Genomic DNA, 19,203 nt, shown 5'->3' on the forward strand with positions numbered 1-19,203 from the left:
AGATTCCCATCTGGGCCTTGTGGATTAGGGACTTCTCGTATACTGTAATTCACTTTTTTTTTAAAGTAGGAGTTTAATATTAATAATAATAAAGTAGGAATTTAATAATTACTTAGAGTAACTCTAAGAAGTTGAATGATTGTTTCCTTGAAGCTTACTAAATTACTGTCATCCATTTCCTTGTCCAGTTCCCATCACCTACTGTAACATTCTTTGAGATTTAAAAAAAACAACCAACCAAATAAATAAAAAACAAAAACAAAACAAAAAAACCCAGCCCAAACTACCAACAAAAATCCCCCCAAAAATGAAGACACAAGAGTTTCATTTCTGAGGCTAAGGCAGGCAGGCAGCTCTGGTCTGCTCTCCGTGACTGGCTTTCCTCAGGCATGTTCCATTAATACCCTACTTCTGCCTTGTGGCTTTGGGTTTATCTGTAGAAGGGAGCTAGGTCCCTTTCCTAGGTACAGAGATAAAGTGCCATGACTTAGGTCATTAAGTAAAGAAAAAAAAATATAATCATACACCCTGCATACTTAGTCAGCCTTTACTGCTTCTTTCCCTCATTTTTATTGCTGGTGTTTTTATTGAATACTGGTTTAACTATTTTTCCCAGTCCTGGCAAGTAACAGGCAGGGTTGTGGCTTCTAAAACACTGAAATTCGTATTTCTGGGTAACTGCTTTGATTTTTTTTTGCTCTGTTTAACTGTCAAAATGTGCTTTTACTTTTTTTCACGGCCCCTGTGAAACATCTTTTGCTGTTCATAGAGTCCTTTAGGTTGGAAAGGACCTCTAAGATCAAGTACAACTGTTAACCTAACCCTGCCAAGTCCTGCACTAAACCACGTCCCCAAGTGCCACATCTACACATCTTTTAAATATCTCCAGGGATGGTGACTCAACCACTTTCCTGGGCAGCCTGTTCCAATGCTTAATAACCCTTTCAGTGAAGAAATTCTTTCTAATACCCAATCCAAATGTCCCCCGGTGCAATTTCCTCTTATCCCATTGATTCCTACTTTGGAAAAGAGACCAACACCCACCTTCCTACACCCTCCTTTCAGGTAGTTGTAGAGAGTGATAAGGTCTCCCCTCAGCCTCCTTTTGTCCAGACTAAGCAACCCCAGCTCCCTCAGCCACTCCTCATAAGACTTGTTCTCCAGACCCCTCACCAGCTTCGTTGCCCTTCTCTGGACCTGCTCCAGCACCTCAATGTCTTCCTTGTAGTGAGGGGCCCAAAACTGGACACGGTATTCGAGGTGGGGCCTCACCAGCGCCCAGTATAGGTGGGCGATCACTTCCCTGGTCCTGCTGGCCATTCTATTCTTGATCCAGGCCAGCATGCTCTTGGCCTTCTTGGCCATCTGGGCACACTGCTGGCTCATATTCAGCCAATTGTCTAACAACACCCCCAGATCCTTTTCTACTGGTCAGCTTTCCAGCCACTCCAAAACAGCACACTGCAGGGGGTTGGTGTGACCCAAGGGCAGGACCCAGCTCTTGGCCTTGTTGAATCTTATACCTTTTGGCCTCAGCCCATTGATCCAGCCTGTCCAGATCCCTCTGTTAAGCCTTCCTACCCTCCAACAGATCAACACTCCTGCCCAACTTGCTGTCATCTCTGAACCCACTGAGGGTGCTCTTGATCCCCTCATCTACATAATTGAAAAAAATATTAAACAGAACCGGCCCCAGTACCAAGCCCTGGGGAACACCACTTGTCATGTGCCACCAACTGGATTTCACTTCATTCACCACAACTCTTTGGGGCTGCCAGGTTTTTACACACCCATCCAGGCCGTGAACAGCCAGTTTCTCCAGGAGAACGCTGTGGGGAAATGGTGTCAAAGGCTTTACTGAAGTCCAGATAAACAACATTTACAGCCTTTCCCTCATCCACTAAACGGGTCATGTTGTCATAGAAGGAGATCAGGTTAGTCAAGCAGGTCCTGCCTTTCAACCCGTGCTGCCTAGGCCTCATCACCTGGTTGTCCTGTACGTGTTGTGTGCTGGCAGTTGAGATGGCCTGTTCCATAACCTTCCCTGGCACTGAGGTCAGACTGACAGGCCTGTAGTTCCCTGGATCCTCTTTTGGGATGTTCTTGTAGATAAGCCTCAGAGTTGCTAAGCTCGAGTCATCTGGGACCTCCCCGGTTAGTTAGGGCTGCTTGTTAATTGATGGCAAGTGGATTGGTGAGCACTTCCTCCAGCTCCCTCAGTTCCCTCAGCTGAATCCCATGTGTCTCTACGTGGTGTAGCAGGTCGCTAACTGTTTACCCTTGGATTATCAGGGCTTCATTCTACTCTGTCTTCCACAGCAGGGGGCTGGGTAGCCTAAGAACAGTTGGTCATACTGTTAAAGACTGAGGCAAAGAAGGTATAAGGTACCTCAGTCCTTTCCTTATGCTTTGTCATTATCTTTCCCCCTGCATCCAATAAAAGATGGAGCTTCTCCTTAGCCCTCGTTGCTAATTTATTTATAGAAATATTTTTTTATTGTCTTTTACGGGAGAAGCCAGATTAATTTCTATTTGGGCTTTGGCCCTTCTCCCAGCATAACGTCACGACATCTTGTAGTCTTCCTGAGTTGCCTGCCCCTTCTTCCAAAGGTCATAAATTCCCTTTTTCCCCCCCCCCGTTTTGTCTTGAGAAATACTGTTTCATCAGTATTGCAGTCTGCATTATAGTCTCTACATCTGAATTAGTCTGGTTTATATTTCCTGTTTTCAGATGAATGATGTAACAAACTAGTAATAAATTGTTTCACTGGTGGATTTTTCTTTTTTGTATGTGGAGAAACAACAAAAAAAGCCTCTTTAAATGGTTGGTCATTGCAGAGAGATATTTTTTCCCAATCCTTCCTTTATTGGTCTGTTACACTTGAGAATGATGATAATGAACAAAAACGAACAAATCAATTTCTAGCGTGATTTGGTATATTTATGGTATACTCTGAGATTGGTTCACCTCTTCATAGCTTTGCTTATGATTGCAAAAAGTAATTAAAGTTAGCTTATAGAATTGGGATAGAGTTCTTTCTCTGTTGTTCCATACAGCAAAAAATCTGTCTTCTAATATAATAAACTGGTGATAAAGTCGAGACTATGTGAAAACGAGAATGGAGGAGAAAAACCAGTTTTGTTCATTAGTTATTTTATGTCACTGGAATCAAGTAGCTCACACGTATACAAGAGTTGGCATGCTAATACCAAATCTTAATGCTGAAACTGAAGATGCCCAGAGACTTGTAGGAAGGGTAATGTAGTGAATTTTGGAGGACAAGCCCTGAGACTACTCAAAAAAGTTGAGAGTCATGTTTTATGTTTGCCTGCTACTAAGGTAACAGGCATAAGCTTCCATGACTTTGGACCCCAGTGTCCTTTCTCACTGTAAGGTGCAGCCCTTTAACGTTGGTCTTGCATATGGCATTTAAGTTTTATAATATAGGCCAACCAGAAGAAAGAGCATGAGGTAGGGGAGCGTCAAAAATAACTCACTTAGGTGGTGCATGACACTTTTAAACTGGGTTCACACATTGAGCAAGGTGAAATTTATTCATGAGGCAAACCCGACGTGCCGACACGCGCAATCGGGGTGGGTAGGTTCTTACTCCTGCCTCTGCATGGGATTACTGGTGACCTGCGTTTGGCAATAGGTGAGATCTGGGCAGGGCAATCTGCTTGGTGGCTGTGGATTAGACAAAACTGTCAGTCTTTGGGCTCCAAAGAGCTGACTTCTCCTGGAGGAGACTCCGCCAGGACCGACTACCAGACTTGCACAGGCAAGCGCCGAAATAGTGAGATCAGCAAAGTCAAACGAAGGCAGTGGAGGGTGTGACATTCAGACCTGGGTTAGACAAGCTTTGCTTCTCATCATCAATGCTAATTGCCCTTAATAAGATGCTTGCAAGTGGAAGACCTGGGTGTCCGAGTTGCGTTGCACAGCCAGTTTTTTCCATTGAGCTTAGAATATATTTCTTAAACTGTTTAAAGAGAAAACAGCCACAGAAAACAGAATAGCCTTCTTTGCGGGCAGTACTTTTGACCTGCTGCTGCCAAACGGTTTTAATGAAGAAAATTCAGGAGCTTTTCCTTGTTTCACAAACAGATTCTTCCAGCTAGCCCTTCTCAGCATGCCTAATGGTTTGGGGGGGGAGGGGGTTTAAATGGAGCTTTAGTTTTCCGTAGACTTGCTTTGAAGTTTTCTGTGTGGAATTTGAATTCAGCATAATTTCTCTCCTTAACACAGGTTGTAGTACTACTTTCTGCCTTTAAGAAACAACTGCAGTATATTTACATAATTTTTTTGTTTCTCTTATTTTAGGTCTTAAGCATTCAGGTGAAGTGTTACCATGAAATCATTACTATAGGTTACAGAGTCTACCACTCATACGATTTACCATGGTTTAGATCCCTCAGCTGGTGAGTAGTAAGCAAAAACATCAATAAGTAGGGATGTGAAACTTAAATCTTCACGTTCTTCATAGCCTGTCATGGTGGAAGGACAGCTTTGTAGGTCATGGGTGGACATAAAACTTGGTATCTGCCTCTAATACAGGATTCTGTAGTTGTCTTCCACATGTGAACTTGGACAAGTCAGTTGTGTTGTGTTGGTTTTGTGCTGGGATTGGTTTTTAAAGGAATTGATATACCCAGGTTGTTCCCTGTCTCTTGTCACATTCCATCTTCACTTCTGGAAGCAACTTGACTGTGTCATGTGGTGGATTCCTGCTGTTGGCTCTTCTGTAAATGCTAATCAGTTCCTCTCTGGTCACTCCTGGATTATCCAAGGGACTGATCACAGAATGATATGGGGTTGGAAGGGACCTCTGGAGATCATCTAGTCCAACTCCCTGCCAAAGAAGGGCCACCCAGAGCAGGTCCCACAGGAATGTGTCCAGGCGGGTTTGAATGTCTCCAGAGAAGGAGACTCCACCACCTCCCTGGGCAGCCTCTGCCAGGGCTCTGCCACCCTCACCCCAAAGAAGTTCCTCCTCATGTTCAGGTGGAACTTCTTATATTCAAGTTTGTGCTCGTTTCCTCTTGTCCTGTCCCTGGGCACCACTGAAAAAAGACCAGCCCCATCCTCCTGACACCCTCCCTTGAAGTATTTCTAAGCCTTGATCAGATCCCCCCTCAGCCTTCTCTTCTCCAGACTCAAAAGACCCAAGTCCCTCAGCCTCTCCTCCTAAGGGAGATGCTCCAGGCCCCTCATCATTTATTGTCTGCTTTAGTCTGTGGCTTCTGTTTCTACAGCTAGGGCAGACTCATACATGAATTATTCTGTGGTCTTGCCAAAATTTTTAGAGGAGAAGAAGTGCGCTTTGCCACTTAGCCTACTTTTGCAGTTGACCACTGTCACTTTCATATGTGGAGCTCAAAATCAACTCTTCTGCAGTGCCACACTAGATAACATCAAAGCTCTTTTCAGTCCAACATCTTGCCCTGAGGCTAAATATTAAGACATTTCAATGACATAAGAGAATCCTGTTACTCTGAACATCAATTATTTGACTTATGCAGGGATGTGAAGCCTTGCAAAATGAGCATTAATCTCTCTCGGGGAGGAAGAGAATGAATACTGATCACTCTGAGACTACCTGGAAATATAGTCTTGAATCATAGCCATCTTCTGTGGCTGACTTTGGTAATAAGATGAAAAGTATGTTGCCTAGTGAGGTGCCTCTCTTAGTGATTTTGGATTTGCTATTTATTGGTTTGTGTTGAGTGATGCCTTGGCAGTTGAGATCCCATTGTGACTTCAGTTGAGTAACTGAATTTGTATGCATTTCGGTCCCACCAACCCCCTGCAGCGCTCCAGGCTGGGGGCAGAGTGGCTGGAGCTGCCCAGCTGAAGGGGGCCTGGGGGGGTTGGTGGACAGCTGGCTGAACAGGAGCCAGCAGTGTGCCCAGGTGGCCAAGAAGGCCACCAGCATCCTGGCCTGTGTCAGGAGCAGCGTGGCCAGCAGGAGCAGGGCAGTGATGGTGCCTCTGGACTGGGCACTGGTGAGGCCTCACCTCGAGGGCTGGGTTCAGTTCTGGGCCCCTCACCACAAGAAGGACATTGAAGTGCTGGAGCGTGTCCAGAGGAGAGCCACCAAGCTGGGGAGGGGTCTGGAGAACACGAGGAGAGGCTGAGGGAAGTGGGCATGTTGAGTTTGGAGAGGAGGAGGCTGAGGGGAGACCTCCTTGCCCTCTCCTGCTCCCTGACAGGAGGGTGTAGAGAGGTGGGGGTTGGCCTCTTCTCCCAAGGGAATCATGAGAGGAGCAGAGGAAATGGTCTGAAGTTGGGGCAGGGGAGGTTTAGATGAGATCTTGGGAAGAATGACTTTCCTGAGAAGGTGGTCAGGCACTGGAAGGGCCTGCCCAGGGAGGTGGTGGAGTCATCATCCCTGGAGGGATTTAAGAAACGTGTAGAGGTGGCACTTGAGGGCATGCTCTAGTGCCCAAGATTGTGGGGGTCTTTTGTGTGTGTGTGGTTGGACTCGGTGATCTCAGAGGTCCTTTCCAACCATGAAGATCCGTGTGTATGAAAACCTTTGACAGAACACTTGCGTACTGACTGTTTTGACTGAAAGGAATTTCTTTGAAGATCTCTCAAAAAGAGATGGCTGAAGGTGACGTTTTAACTCAGTTGAACGTTGGGTATGGGCATACTCCCACAAAATTGTTTTGAAATAGTTGTAGTAATAGCTGCATTTTCTAGTTAGTTGATGGATTTAACCCTGTAAGATTATTGCTGTCAAGAAAGCTAAAAGGCAAAGTGTGTGGTGGGGTGGAGCAGGAGATGCAGCAGTAACCCTTTCAGCTAAGAATCTTCGGGCCAGATGGCAAAAGTATAGTTACGTTCAGATCCTCAAGCCCCATGTCAGATTCACTGTCCTGTAATCCTGGAGGATTCGTTATGCAAGTATATATTTTTTTTTTCCTGTTTGTAAGGCAGAAATTGCAAACTACCCTTATCAGGATACAGGAAAAGAATATGCAGAATGGCTTGTGTCGATATCACCGATAGCAGATACTTCATCTGTGCCTTTAGAATATCTGAAAATGATTTACGCAGGTTTGGAGTATTTAGTAGCACAGTTAAGGATGAAATAAATTTTCCAACTGTATCCTGCAAAATGTATTCGTTTTTCTAGTGCGGTTGCTTTAGAATAATTAAAAAAAAAATTGATTTACCAGAGGAGACACTGACCCAGAAGTGTAAGACTGGATTTATACTTGAATTTTATTTTTCCTGCATGTCTTCTCTACCCTTCTGGTTTGCCTTCTGTGGTGTTTTGTTGTTTTGTTTTTAAGAATGACACGTAAATATCTATTATCTTGTTAAAATAACTGCTGTCTGTTGTATGTTGTAGGTACTTTTTACTTTGTGTGAACTACTTCTTTTATGGAGAGACTGTAGCTGATTACTTTGCTACCTTTGTTCAGAGGAGAGAACAGCTTCAATTCCTAATTCGTTACCACAGGTTTATATCTTTTGCACTCTATTTAACAGGTAAGCATAGGAAATTGCAAAAATGAAAGAACTTTGGGCTGCATTTGTTTCTCTGCTTATTTCTTTAAAAAAAAATATTAATTGCTTCCCAGCTTTATGCACTTTAAGTTTCTTTTTCCTCTTGATGTTGGAGGAATTTTGTTGCTCACTGTACCATTTTTCCTGGGAAAAGATGAAGGTAAATTTTGTATTCACTGAGAAGAAGAGGAAAGCAGCCTAAATAAGTAGGTGATCTTGAGAAAGTTGAGCTAATAGTGCTCAGGAGAAGTTGCCATGAATTAATTTTGATCACTGAAGAACTGAGGCTCAGTACCTGAATACGTGAATGCTATTTTGGCAGTCTGTGGAGATAATTTGTATGTGTAAGCTTTATTGTGCAAGTGTTCTCCTAGGTCTACAGCAGCAAGATTGACCAATGTGTTTTAAACTGATTATTCAAAATGCCTGAGGCTTTATTTTGTCTGCAAGATATTCAGGTGCTTGCCTCATGCGTAGATTTTCCTCCCTATCCAAAGAAAGACTTTTTTAAAACCTCTTGTCTAGGAAGAAAAGAGCATAAGCTGGAAGTCTGGTGGGGTATTGCTTTGTGAACGTGTAAATACAGTCCATGGTATTTTCAGCAATGCAGTTGATATTGGTTTAGCCTAAAATTAAATCAACGGAAGATGCAGATTGGCCTAAGGAACAGGAGACTGTTATGGCACAAATACTTGTAAAATACATTAAAACCCCTGATTTTAATGACGGACTGTCAGTCTGTCTACTGGTTTTTTGGTTTTTTTAAGCCAAATAAAAATTCTAATTGGTTCTTAGATCACAAACATGAAACCAGCTTTGCAAGGCTTGACCTTTTTCAGCTGTCTTTGGCTCGAGGAAACTAACTTAACTAATGCATCGTGAGGGGAGAGGGGTGAGACAAGCCAATTGGGAGCAAAAGCAGGAGGCAAAGCCTCTTGGTGGCTGTTGCACTGGGATCCGGGGGGGTCACTGGGGGCTGTCCCCAGGGTTAAGGGCCTTCTGAGGGCCTCTGACCCTCCTGGTGTGTGGGAGGTTGCCCTAAGGGAGCAGAGGTGCTCTGGTAGTCCCCCAGAATGTTTCTTTCAATCAGTTGATTTCTCCAAATGCCTGCACATCCTTCTTGTCTTGCATGCAGCCGTGTGCCTGCCTGGAGGAAAGGTGCAAGCTGGTCTTTTCCTTTCAATTATTTCCATTAATTATTCCAAAGCAGCTTGTCAGCCTGGTTTTTGAGTGGTCTTTGAAGGTGATGGTCTCCTCCCTGAAAAATTGATGCCTGTGATGGGACCTTATAAGTAATGAAATGGATGCTCTTTGCTGTTGTTAACTAAAGGTCTAACGAGAATAATTCCAATGTATGCTTTGCTGAATACAAACAAACGCTCCTTGCAGCAGAGGGATTAAAAGCTGCTTCAAAAGAAGAGAATTACTGGTATATCACAGTTGAGTGTGATTAAATATAAGATGGTACAAACTGCACTTGCTTTGTTTTACAGGCTTCTGCATATTTGTTTTGAGTTTAGTGAAGAAACATTATCGTCTGCAGTTTTACATGGTGTGTATTCTCCACTTTGCTGTGGTCACTCAACGTTACCAATGTCACCAGAAAGAGTCATGTCCTGATGTTCATGAAATAGCTTGGAAGAGGGGCGTGGAAAATGTGCTTTAAACCCACAGTGGCATGAAACGGAGCGGCGTTGGGCTGCTCGGTATCTGTTCTCTTTGCAGCTTATTATGATTATATCATGGCATGGCAGCCTTTTAGTCAATACAAGCTGTCGTGGGTGAGGCTTTGTGCATACACAAGGTGATATGTTTCCCTTAGGAATAGGCTTTTCCTGGAGAAAAGGGTGTGCATCTCCCTCCCGGCTCCAAAACCAAATAGTTTAGGGTAGGGTGGGAAGTGGTTCTTGTGACTCAAGTGTTACTTTGCAGAGGCCCCACTGAAGTACTGCGAAGGGAACTCGATTTTTTAACCCCTATGTGGAGGATTTATTCTGTGACTTTTTAACAGCAGCTCAGGTTTTCAGCTCTGTTGTGCTCAATAGATCTATTAAAAGAAAACGCTGCTCTCATCTCTTGTGTTTGGCCACTTAACGAACAGCATAATAACTAATCAAGAGCATGAACCTTTTTCTAATTTTGTTACGTGTTTAAAAAAAAAACCAAAACAAACCACACCACCAAAAAAAACCTGTCCAAACCAAAGCAAACTCAAAAAAAACCCACTGAAACCCTCCACTTGTATATAGAAATGACTAGAAGGAGCAGTAAAGGAGTAATGCAGCATGGCTTCTGTCTTTAAAGAGCTTGAGCAGTCAGGGCATTGCACAACCTTAAAGATTTCCTATAGCTCTCTGGGGATGTGGTTAACCCCTCCATTTCTACAGTGCTTTAGGTAGCACTGTATCCCAAATTCTAGACCAGGACTTAGCTGAGCTCTGTTATGAGCATGTAAAAAAACCCCAAAACTCTTACTCAAAAAAATTTACCCTGTTTGTGGGAGAATTTATCTGACGGGGAGATGCAGCTTTTCTAGGAGAGGTGGTCTTTATCTTCTAATCTGGAAAAAAATAAAGTCCTCATCTTCAGATTGGCACAAGGCAAATATATTAATTTTCCTTTTTTTTTTTTCTTTTTTCCCCCCCTTCTGGAAAGAAGGCAGGAAAAAAACCCGTAGTGTCAGTCATATGACTTGGTACCTGCCCAGAAAACATTAAGGTGTGAGCACCTAAGAATTGCAGTAAAACAGAGGGAAGTCCTGTATCCACTGCGTGGCAACGCAGTGTTTGAACAGACATGGGGAGTAGCTGTTTGGTTTTAGGTGGTGTTTCATGATCGCTGCACAAATACTAAAAATATTGCTGCAGAAACGCTTTAATTAACCAGCAGGTAATATTTTCAGAAACTTTTAGTCAGTTGCAGTCCTGAGTAACATGCTCTGACAAGCTCTAGGCAATCCTGCTTCAGCAGGGGAGTTGGACTAGATGATCTCTATGGTCCCTTCCAACTCTAAAATTCAGTGAAATTCAGTGAAATTCAGTTCTTGCAGCTCCCCCTTTCAGCATTCTTGAGCTGTCCGAACTGGCAGTAGGTGCTGGCTGCCATAGGAAAACCCATGTGAGAAGAGAATTAAAATAGTAAGACATTCCAAATGTTAAATCACCCAGACATTTCAAGTGTTTCAATTTGGTGTTTCTTGGAAAAAAAACTACCACTTACTGACTTGGAAGTTTTTGGAAAATAAAATCTATTGTAGAATTTTGACTGGTAAACTGTTTGGAAACAGTTGTTTTGTACACTGGCAGTACAGAATAAACACCCAAGTACAGTAATACGGAGGGAAAATGACTGTTTAAATGACCTTGTGCATAAAAATTAACACATTGCTTTTGCTAGTCTTGAGAATTTTCGTGTTTCCTAAGAGGACTGGTATTCTGTTATGAGAGATATCCCCATCTGTGTTAACGTGACTCTTTCATGAGCAGTTCATTACCATTTTATTGTTGCGGTTCTAACGTGTCTGTTATATGTATAATACAGAATATCCCATTGCTTACATTTCTCCGCTGCTTTCATGCTCGAGGTGTATGTCTTATTAAAATCAGATGTTAAAAAAATTCTGGGCAGAGGTAAGTGATGGGGAAACCTGTTAAAGCTTCAGTACTTGCTTCGGAAAGCTTAGCTAACTTGTGATATGCTGTATGCACACATCTCTTGCATTGTCACTAGAAAAGTGGTCTTTCCTGTGAGCTCCTAAGTAGTTCCTCTAGCTGGTATTTCTCAAGGTGTACAGATTGGTGTTTTCACTAACTGTTGTGTTGTTGTTGCGTTGTTAACAGTTCGCATGGACTCATGTCACTTTGCTGATCACTGTAACTCAATCCCATCTTGTCATCCAAAATCTCTTTGAAGGCATGATCTGGTAAGGGGACAGTAAATAAATCAATTTGTTAACTCTGTTGCATTGAGAGGGTCGGGTTCTTTTACATAGATCTGCTTAGGGAATGATTGTGGGAAGGTGTGAAGCAGCACAAATTAAGGAGCATTAATGTCTAGTTGGAAGGGGAAGTCGGAGGAATTGGGAGCGATGAGGTAAAGGATACAGGATAGGAAGCAGAAACCTCTTTATCTGGATTGGCAGCTCCAAGTATGGTAGTTTTGAGAAGCTGCTCCATTTACTTGCAAGGAATAGGATTGCTTGCATGCTTGGTGAAGTAGTTTTCCATAGTATTTTGCTGAATGGATGAATATCCAGCAATTCTTTTTTTTCTCAGAGCTATTTAAGTTAGACCATTGAATTTGAAATCCCCAATCTGGCCGCCTTCCCTGTTCAGATATAATCAGATTACTTAAAATATTTTAAGAGTTTAAATCTTAGATGTTGCTGGGTCATCTTAATGCCCCATTTCCAGCAATATATTAAATTCTGATGATGCAGTTAAACTCGATCACTTATAAACCGCTCCTTAAAGAGGGGGTGTGTTTTTCCACCCCTCACTTCTTTAAGGACAGGGTAAATTACAAGTTGAGAAAGAAGGAAGCAGCAGCCCATAAGAAGATGATTTGTATCCTTCCAAGGACATAATACTGCATGTTCTCCTTTTTTCTTTTCCTGATACATGTGCAACTGGAGAGATTATTGCAGAAAATACATGCTTATGGTTAGAAAGAAAACCCAAAGCCTTTGACAAAGTTTGTGTAAACGGATTCTTTTCATAGTGATCATGTTCATGTGCCAAAAACTGAGCCCAGTAACCTTGCTAGCCTACTATTTCTTATTTCCACTGGTGCTAGGCAATTTGGCAGATGGCCACCAGATCTGACTTCTAGCTTATTAATGCACCCCTGTTTTTAAAAGGGAAAAAGAAGGGGTTAACAGGCTTGAGTAACAAATTCAGATGCTGTCTGCATGAAAAGAACACTTGGGAAGCTAATACAGGCTGCTCCAAACTGACAGGAGGGGAAAAAAAGAAAACTTTTATTTTATTTTTAATTTAGGTATCATTAAACTTTGGTGTTATCAATAACATTAACATGTTTTGTATCTGTTGATTTCTTCTTAACTGTGGTACCAGTCTTCAAGTCTGATAGGACAAAGACAGCCTGTTCACTTTTTAAGCTCATGCACCAAAATCATATTTTTAACTTGGAAGTAAGGTGGATCTGTAACGGTCTCGATTGGCTGAAGACTAAAACCAGCAGAGCTAAATATGCTGCTGGTGGGGGAACTAGGGGAATGCCTTATGAAACATTAATTCCTTCAAAATACTACAGAAACATTTCCCAGAAAGAAATGCTGCTGTTTCATTTTCTGTCCTGTGCTTAGTTTTGGGCAGTTTTAATTTTTCTCCATGAAATGTTTTATGTCTTTCTCTAGGTTTCTGGTTCCAATTTCAAGTGTTATCTGCAATGATATTACCGCTTACATTTTCGGATTCTTCTTTGGCAGAACTCCATTAATTAAGGTATGTACATAGGCACCTCCTCACTAACAAGCTTTTACGATTTATAGCGGTTTTGATACGTGTTCAAAAACATGTTTGTGGAAAAAATACTTTCCACTGTACTGCATGATACACATCCTCGCTAAAAAAACAAATTGACCATCTTGTTTCTGAAGATTTGCAAGTGGAAACTGGGATTAATGTGAATGTAATATTGACATTACAGTATAAATGCAGTTCAAGCCTATTGCATCAACATTTACGATCACTTCCTTTTTTAATTTCATATGCAAGTTTAACTGCATCCTTACTGTCAGAAACTAATTGGAAATGAGTATATATACCTATTCCTCCTCTGGTCTTGTTGATGTAGTACTGAGGAGGGCTCAAGTAGTAATCTTCCTGTTCTGGTAGGACACGCAATACCCCACAGAAAGCCATGAATTATGGTTGTCATGATGTTGCCGTGTTAACTTTTGGGTATTTTAGTTGGTTCTGATGTTAAACTGCTTCTAAATTGAAAATGTGATAGAATTGATGAATAGCTTACTATGGGATGGAGCTGGCACTTGACCTCCTTGCCTGGGACAGGTCCTAGCCATACTCCTTTGTTTATCACGTTCAGTTGCTGCATCTCCTGACATTCAGTTTTTCACACATACCTTTGAAAAACCTTAATTTTCACAATCAACATCCAGAAATAGAGTAAGAAAGGGTTCCATGATGCAACTGCTGAGGCTAACGCTATCTCTTTTGTGCCTAGCTGTCTCCCAAGAAGACCTGGGAAGGGTTCATCGGAGGCTTCTTTTCCACAGTTGTCTTTGGATTTATTGTAAGTAACCAGAGGACTTCCCTTGTATAGGTGCAGTCTTCAACTTTCTGGTTTTACCTAAGCCCAAGAGTTAGGGGCTCTTTTTGGCTAGAGAATTTTGCCAATTCGTGACTAGCTGGAAAGGTTGAATAGATTATATTGACCATTTTTTGCCATTACTGTTACTTTATCTGGAATCGTTTTATGTATTAGTTGCCTACCTATTTTGAAATTGAAGTTTATTCATCACATTATTTACGCTTTGTAAAGTAGTATTTTTGTATTACATACTTTATAATGACATTTTTCCTGAGAAGTAGTTTCCACTGATGATATGCGTAGAAGATAATAACAGTGTATGGTAACTGTCCTGATTAAGTAATGTCTCATGAAGGTCAGCAGAACTCATAACTGCCAAACTTGGTTGAAGTGATAGTTCAAGTTTTAATGGAGAAATGAACTGCAAAAAACGATGAATGGCTAACGTTTGGCAATTTTATAATGCAGAAATGTCCAGTAGATACGAATTTGAGATACATGAAAACAAGCTGGGAGATCATCACTAGGGACATGGAACACTTGTCTGTTTTGTTGAGGCATTCTCCAACTTAGGTTGAATTTACTCCATTTTAGGTCTCTGTTATTCATAAGATTTTCATTATCCTTAGCTTGCGATGACAAAGCAATCCGTTACAATATGATTTTTGATTGTAACAACAAATGCCTGTTTCATGAGTGTTTGTTTTCCTTTTCAGTCTGCCTATTTTTTGGCTCAATATCAGTACTTTGTGTGCCCTGTGGAATATAACAGTGAAACCAACAGATTTGTGACGGAGTGTGAACCTTCGGAGCTCTTTCAGATGAAGAAGTACTCTGTGCCACCATTGCTTCAGGCTGTGTTGGGATGGGTAAGGAAAAAAAAAACCAAGGCTTTGGTTAAAATTGAAATTGTACTCCTCAGGTTGAATGGTTTTCTAGACCTTTTTAGAAAGGGGGATGAATGCTGGTAAGGCTTGAAGGGTAAGAACTGAATCAACTCCATGAGGTGCTGTGTTGCTCAGACGGGGGAGGTGGTCACCATGGTGGTTGGAGGAAATGACCTCACTCAAGGAAACCTGCCTGTGTTCTTGTGACCTGTATCCTCTTTGCTCTGGAAATGGATGTCACTTAAGCATTTTGTAGAAAAAACACTTTTGAAGAGCAACCTTTCAATTTTTATGGCAAATGGAAGGACAAAGCCTTATTATGGCCCTAATTAGTAGCAAGCTGAAGTAATCTTGTAGAACTTAATTCAATTTTTTAGCTAGTGGATAACTGCTTGTAGGATTGGGCTCGTACTTTCTTCACCACGTAGCATCTTGTGCATTAGTGGTGGCTCAGCACAGAGGGTGGGCACACAGCACTAGGGAAAGTGGTGGGCTTTGCCTGTGGTTACATGGGATTAAGGCTGAAGGAGAAAAGTTTGATGTGTTTACAAGAAGAAGGCACAAACTGGAAACTAGCAACTAAACCTAAGACTAAAAGTAAATAATGCCTACACTTGGTACTTAGAAAAGCCATAGTATATCTAGAGGGACCTCCAATATTTTCATTCTGTCGCTTCAGGGAATGTAGAGTTGATTGTAAATTTAGTAAGGATTTTCTGCCCAAAAACATAATGTGGATTGGGCAGAGAGAAGTCTTACTGTGTCCAGCTATATTGTGTATTTTGGTAATGGGCAAGGAGCTGGGAATGCCCAGTTCAGTACCAGTCCAATAGAGAGCTATCAGTTAACCCTAAAAAGAGATGGTAATTCCATGTGCCGTTCTGAAGTGTTTTTGCCAGGCTCTAATAAGGCCTTTTGAGGAGATAATTAGTTTTAGCACTCTCTATAGAAAGTCAAATTGAATCTTCTTGTTTGGGCAGCAGCCTGGTTTTGGTTTTCCCTCTGTTACTCCATTCCTCATGTTCTGTCTCAAGCTCCCCTTGAGCTTGACATTCCCCCCTAGCCCCTCCTTGTCAGTAAGGACAAGGTTCAGCCTGGTTTCTCTCCTCTTGGCTCCTCTACCATTTGAAGAAGAAAGTTGTCATTGACACATTCCAAGAATTTCCTGGATTTCTTGTGCCCCCCGCTGTGTTGTCCGTCCAACAGATATCGGGGTGGTTGAAGTCCCCCATAAGGACCAGGGTTTGTGAACATGATGCTGCTCCTCTCTGTCCTATCTGTTGTCCTGGTCAGGTGGCCTGTAGCAGACCCCCACTGTAACGTCACCTGCCCCTGTGTTCCCTTCAGTTTTTGACCCATAGGCTCTCCGTTGGCTCTTCATCCATCCACAGGTGGAACTACACACACTCCAGCTGGTCATTGACATCTAGGGTGGCACTCCCTCCTCACCTCTCCTCTCTGTCCTTCCTGAAGAGCCTGGATCCTTCCATTCCAACACTCTAGTCCTAGGAGTCATCCCACCATGCCTCTGTGATGCCAACAAGATCATAGCCCTGGAGGCACGCGCGCGTCTCTAACTCCTCTTGCTACGTGCATTTGCATAGAGGCACTTCAGCTGGGTGCCCAATGAAAGTGACTTAATTAGTTGTTAGATTTGTTATGATCAACTAAGGGACTGGCTGAAAACCACGTAATTAGTTAAAGTTAAGTGCTCTAGCAACCCCAAATACATCATCCTGTTCGCATGACCAGGCCTTTCAGCAGCTTTCTACAGTATGTCTACTTTTTCTTTCTTTGCAGTATTACTTTGTGTCAGGAAAGCTGGAGCTTTGTAGAAATATGAGCTGCAACAGCCCCATTTAAAAATATTTCAGCTTAAAATGCCCACAACCAAATGTATTGAAATACAGTGCTAATTATTTTTCTTGTAGGAAACGGTGAATATGTACCCATTTCAGATGCACAGCATTGCACTGTCAACGTTTGCCTCGTTAATTGGCCCATTTGGAGGATTTTTCGCCAGTGGATTTAAAAGAGCTTTCAAAATCAAGGTGAGTAATGACTCCTGTAAGCCGGTTTGGGTTTAGTTTTTTCTTTGAATTAGATAAATTGGTGGATGGGGTTGGGTTGGTTTGGTTGGTTTTTTTGTTCATTGTAGAATCTAGAGTTTCTACTACAGCGCGGTGATGTTGGAGCTGTTCTTTAGCATCAGCAGCAGTACGTAGTTTTATCAGATATACCTATGTGTTATTCTTAAAACTTTGTGTAATCAACACGTGACTTCAGTGATGGAAATCTAGGAATAATTTAGTTTCCTATTTGGGCTGTTAATTACTCTTCCAAGTCGTGCTGCAGACGCGGTGTAGACGAGCAAGGTGTGAGATGTTTTACTTGACGTGAAAGGCAATCTCACAGAATCACAGAACCTTCTAGGTTGGAAGGGACCTTAAAGATCATCTTGTCCAACCATCAACCCAACTGACAAAAATAGACACCCACACAACAAACAAGGAGCATCATCACTAAACCAGACCTCCCAGCCCTACATCTTTTGAACACCTCCAGGGATGGGGCCTCAACCACCTCCCTGGGCAGCCCATTCCAATGCCTGAGAACCCTTTCAGTGAAAAAATTTTTCCTAATATCCAGCCTGAACCTCCCCTGGGGCAACTTGAGGCCATTTCCTCTTGTCCTGTCGCCTGGGACTTGAGAGAAGAGACCGACCCCCACCTCTCTACCCCCTCCTTTCAGGGAGTTGTAGAGAGCAATAAGGTCTCCCCTCAGCCTCCTCTTCTCCAGGCTGAACACCCCCAGCTCCCTCAGCCTCTCCTCATAAGACTCATTCTCCAGACCCCTCACCATCTTTGTCGCCCTTCTCTGGACCCGCTCCAGCACCTCAATGTCTTCTCTAGATGCCCAAGAAGCACCGAGGGCGGTTGAACCCTTCGGGTTGTGGCTGGCTGTGTTTTACCAACAGTATTTGTGTCACACGCAGATGCAGGTTCACCAAAGCATGAGAGATGTTGGGCTGCCTTTGCCAATCCAAGTGCCTCCTTGTAACGAGAGCGTGGATTGATTGGCAAAACGATGTGACGTGCTACCCTCTGTTTATTGCAAGGTGTGCGCTGTCGTTTGTGGCAGTCTTGTCCCTGGCTGGTCTTAAGTGGCAGCAGGAATGTGGGAAGGAGGGCAGCCCCCAAATTTTCTCCCGACCTTCTTTATGGCTTGGTAGGACTGCTGGAATTCTTCTCCTGTTGCTTGTTGTTGTTGTTGTTCTTCGTTATTGTTCCTTTACGTCCACCAGTTTTGGCATGTGCTTTGCACAGAAATATATAAACCTCTCTGTTTGTGTTGAATTCCCTACATGTGCTTGTACTTTTATGCCTCTTTCTTACACCAGGCCGAGCAGCTTGCCCGGCACTTTGCTAGCTACAGCCTTGTGTGCTGTTGGACCTGTCTATCCAGGTAGCAAAAGACTGTGTGAAGAAGGCCTTTTGGAGGAAAAAAATGCTTCTGAAAAGCAGCGCTTAAAGTAAAATATTAAAAAGTAGATTGGTTTTGGTTTTTTTTTTTAATACTTCTGTGACCCAAGGCGGTGCTGTGAGGAAGATAGGGATATCCCATGGCAATCCTGAGCACAAATACAGGCTGTGCAGAGAATGGCTGGAGGGCATCCCTGAGGAGAAGGACTTGGGGGTGCTGGTGGATGAGAAGCTCAACGTGAGCCAGCAATATGCTCTCACAGCCCAGAGAGCCAACCCCATCCTGGGCTGCATCAGGAGAAGTGTGGCCAGCAGGGTGAGGGAGGTGATCCTGCCCCTCTGCTCTGCTCTGGTGAGACCCCACCTGGAGCTCTGTGTCCAGCTCTGGAGTCCTCAGCACAGGAAGGACATGGACCTGTTGGAGGGAATGCAGAAGATGCTCAGAGGGCTGGAGCACCTCTGCTGTGAAGACAGGCTGAGAGAGTTGGGGTTGTTCAGCCTGGAGAAGAGAAGGCTCCAGGGGGACCTTATAGCAGTCTTCCAGTATCTAAGGGAGCCTACAAGAAAGACAGAGAGGGACTTTTTACAAGGGCACGTAGGGATAGGACGAGGGGCAATGGCTTCAAACTGGAAGAGGAGAGATTTAGATTAGATCTTAGGAACAAAATTCTTTGCTGTGAGGGTGGTGAGACGCTGGAACAGGTTGCCCAGAGAAGCTGTGGCTGCCCCATCCCTGGAGGGGTTCAAGGCCAGGCTGGATGGGGCTTGGAGCAACCTGGTCTGGTGGGAGGTGTCCCTGCCCAGGGCAGGGGGGGTGGAACTCCATGATCTTTGAGGTCCCTTCCAACCCAAACCATTCTGTGGTATTGTGGAGTTGTTACTGAAGGCAGCTGGTAGGTTACGTTGGGCACCCCATGCCTGCCCAGCACTGGAAGGCTGGAGTGGCACTGGCACAGGACTGGTTTAACTTGCTGGCAGTCACCCCCCCATGACTGAGATCAGGATTTTCACTCAGAGAGTA

At 43.2% G+C, this 19,203-nt stretch overlaps 1 protein-coding gene across 1 annotated transcript in view; it reads left to right on the forward strand.

The window, feature by feature from the left end:
* The window catches only part of CDS1 (CDP-diacylglycerol synthase 1), a 45,062-nt gene that overhangs the window by 23,298 nt on the left and 2,561 nt on the right, over window positions 1-19,203 (forward strand). The window contains 6 exon segments of the mRNA XM_014949810.1: window positions 9,013-9,071; window positions 11,359-11,441; window positions 12,897-12,984; window positions 13,727-13,795; window positions 14,530-14,682; window positions 16,632-16,751. Coding sequence (XP_014805296.1) covers window positions 9,013-9,071; window positions 11,359-11,441; window positions 12,897-12,984; window positions 13,727-13,795; window positions 14,530-14,682; window positions 16,632-16,751 — 572 coding nt within the window.

Source organism: Calidris pugnax, unplaced genomic scaffold, assembly GCF_001431845.1.
Source record: "Calidris pugnax isolate Ruff unplaced genomic scaffold, ASM143184v1 scaffold42, whole genome shotgun sequence".
In the NCBI taxonomy this organism is placed as follows: domain Eukaryota; kingdom Metazoa; phylum Chordata; class Aves; order Charadriiformes; family Scolopacidae; genus Calidris; species Calidris pugnax.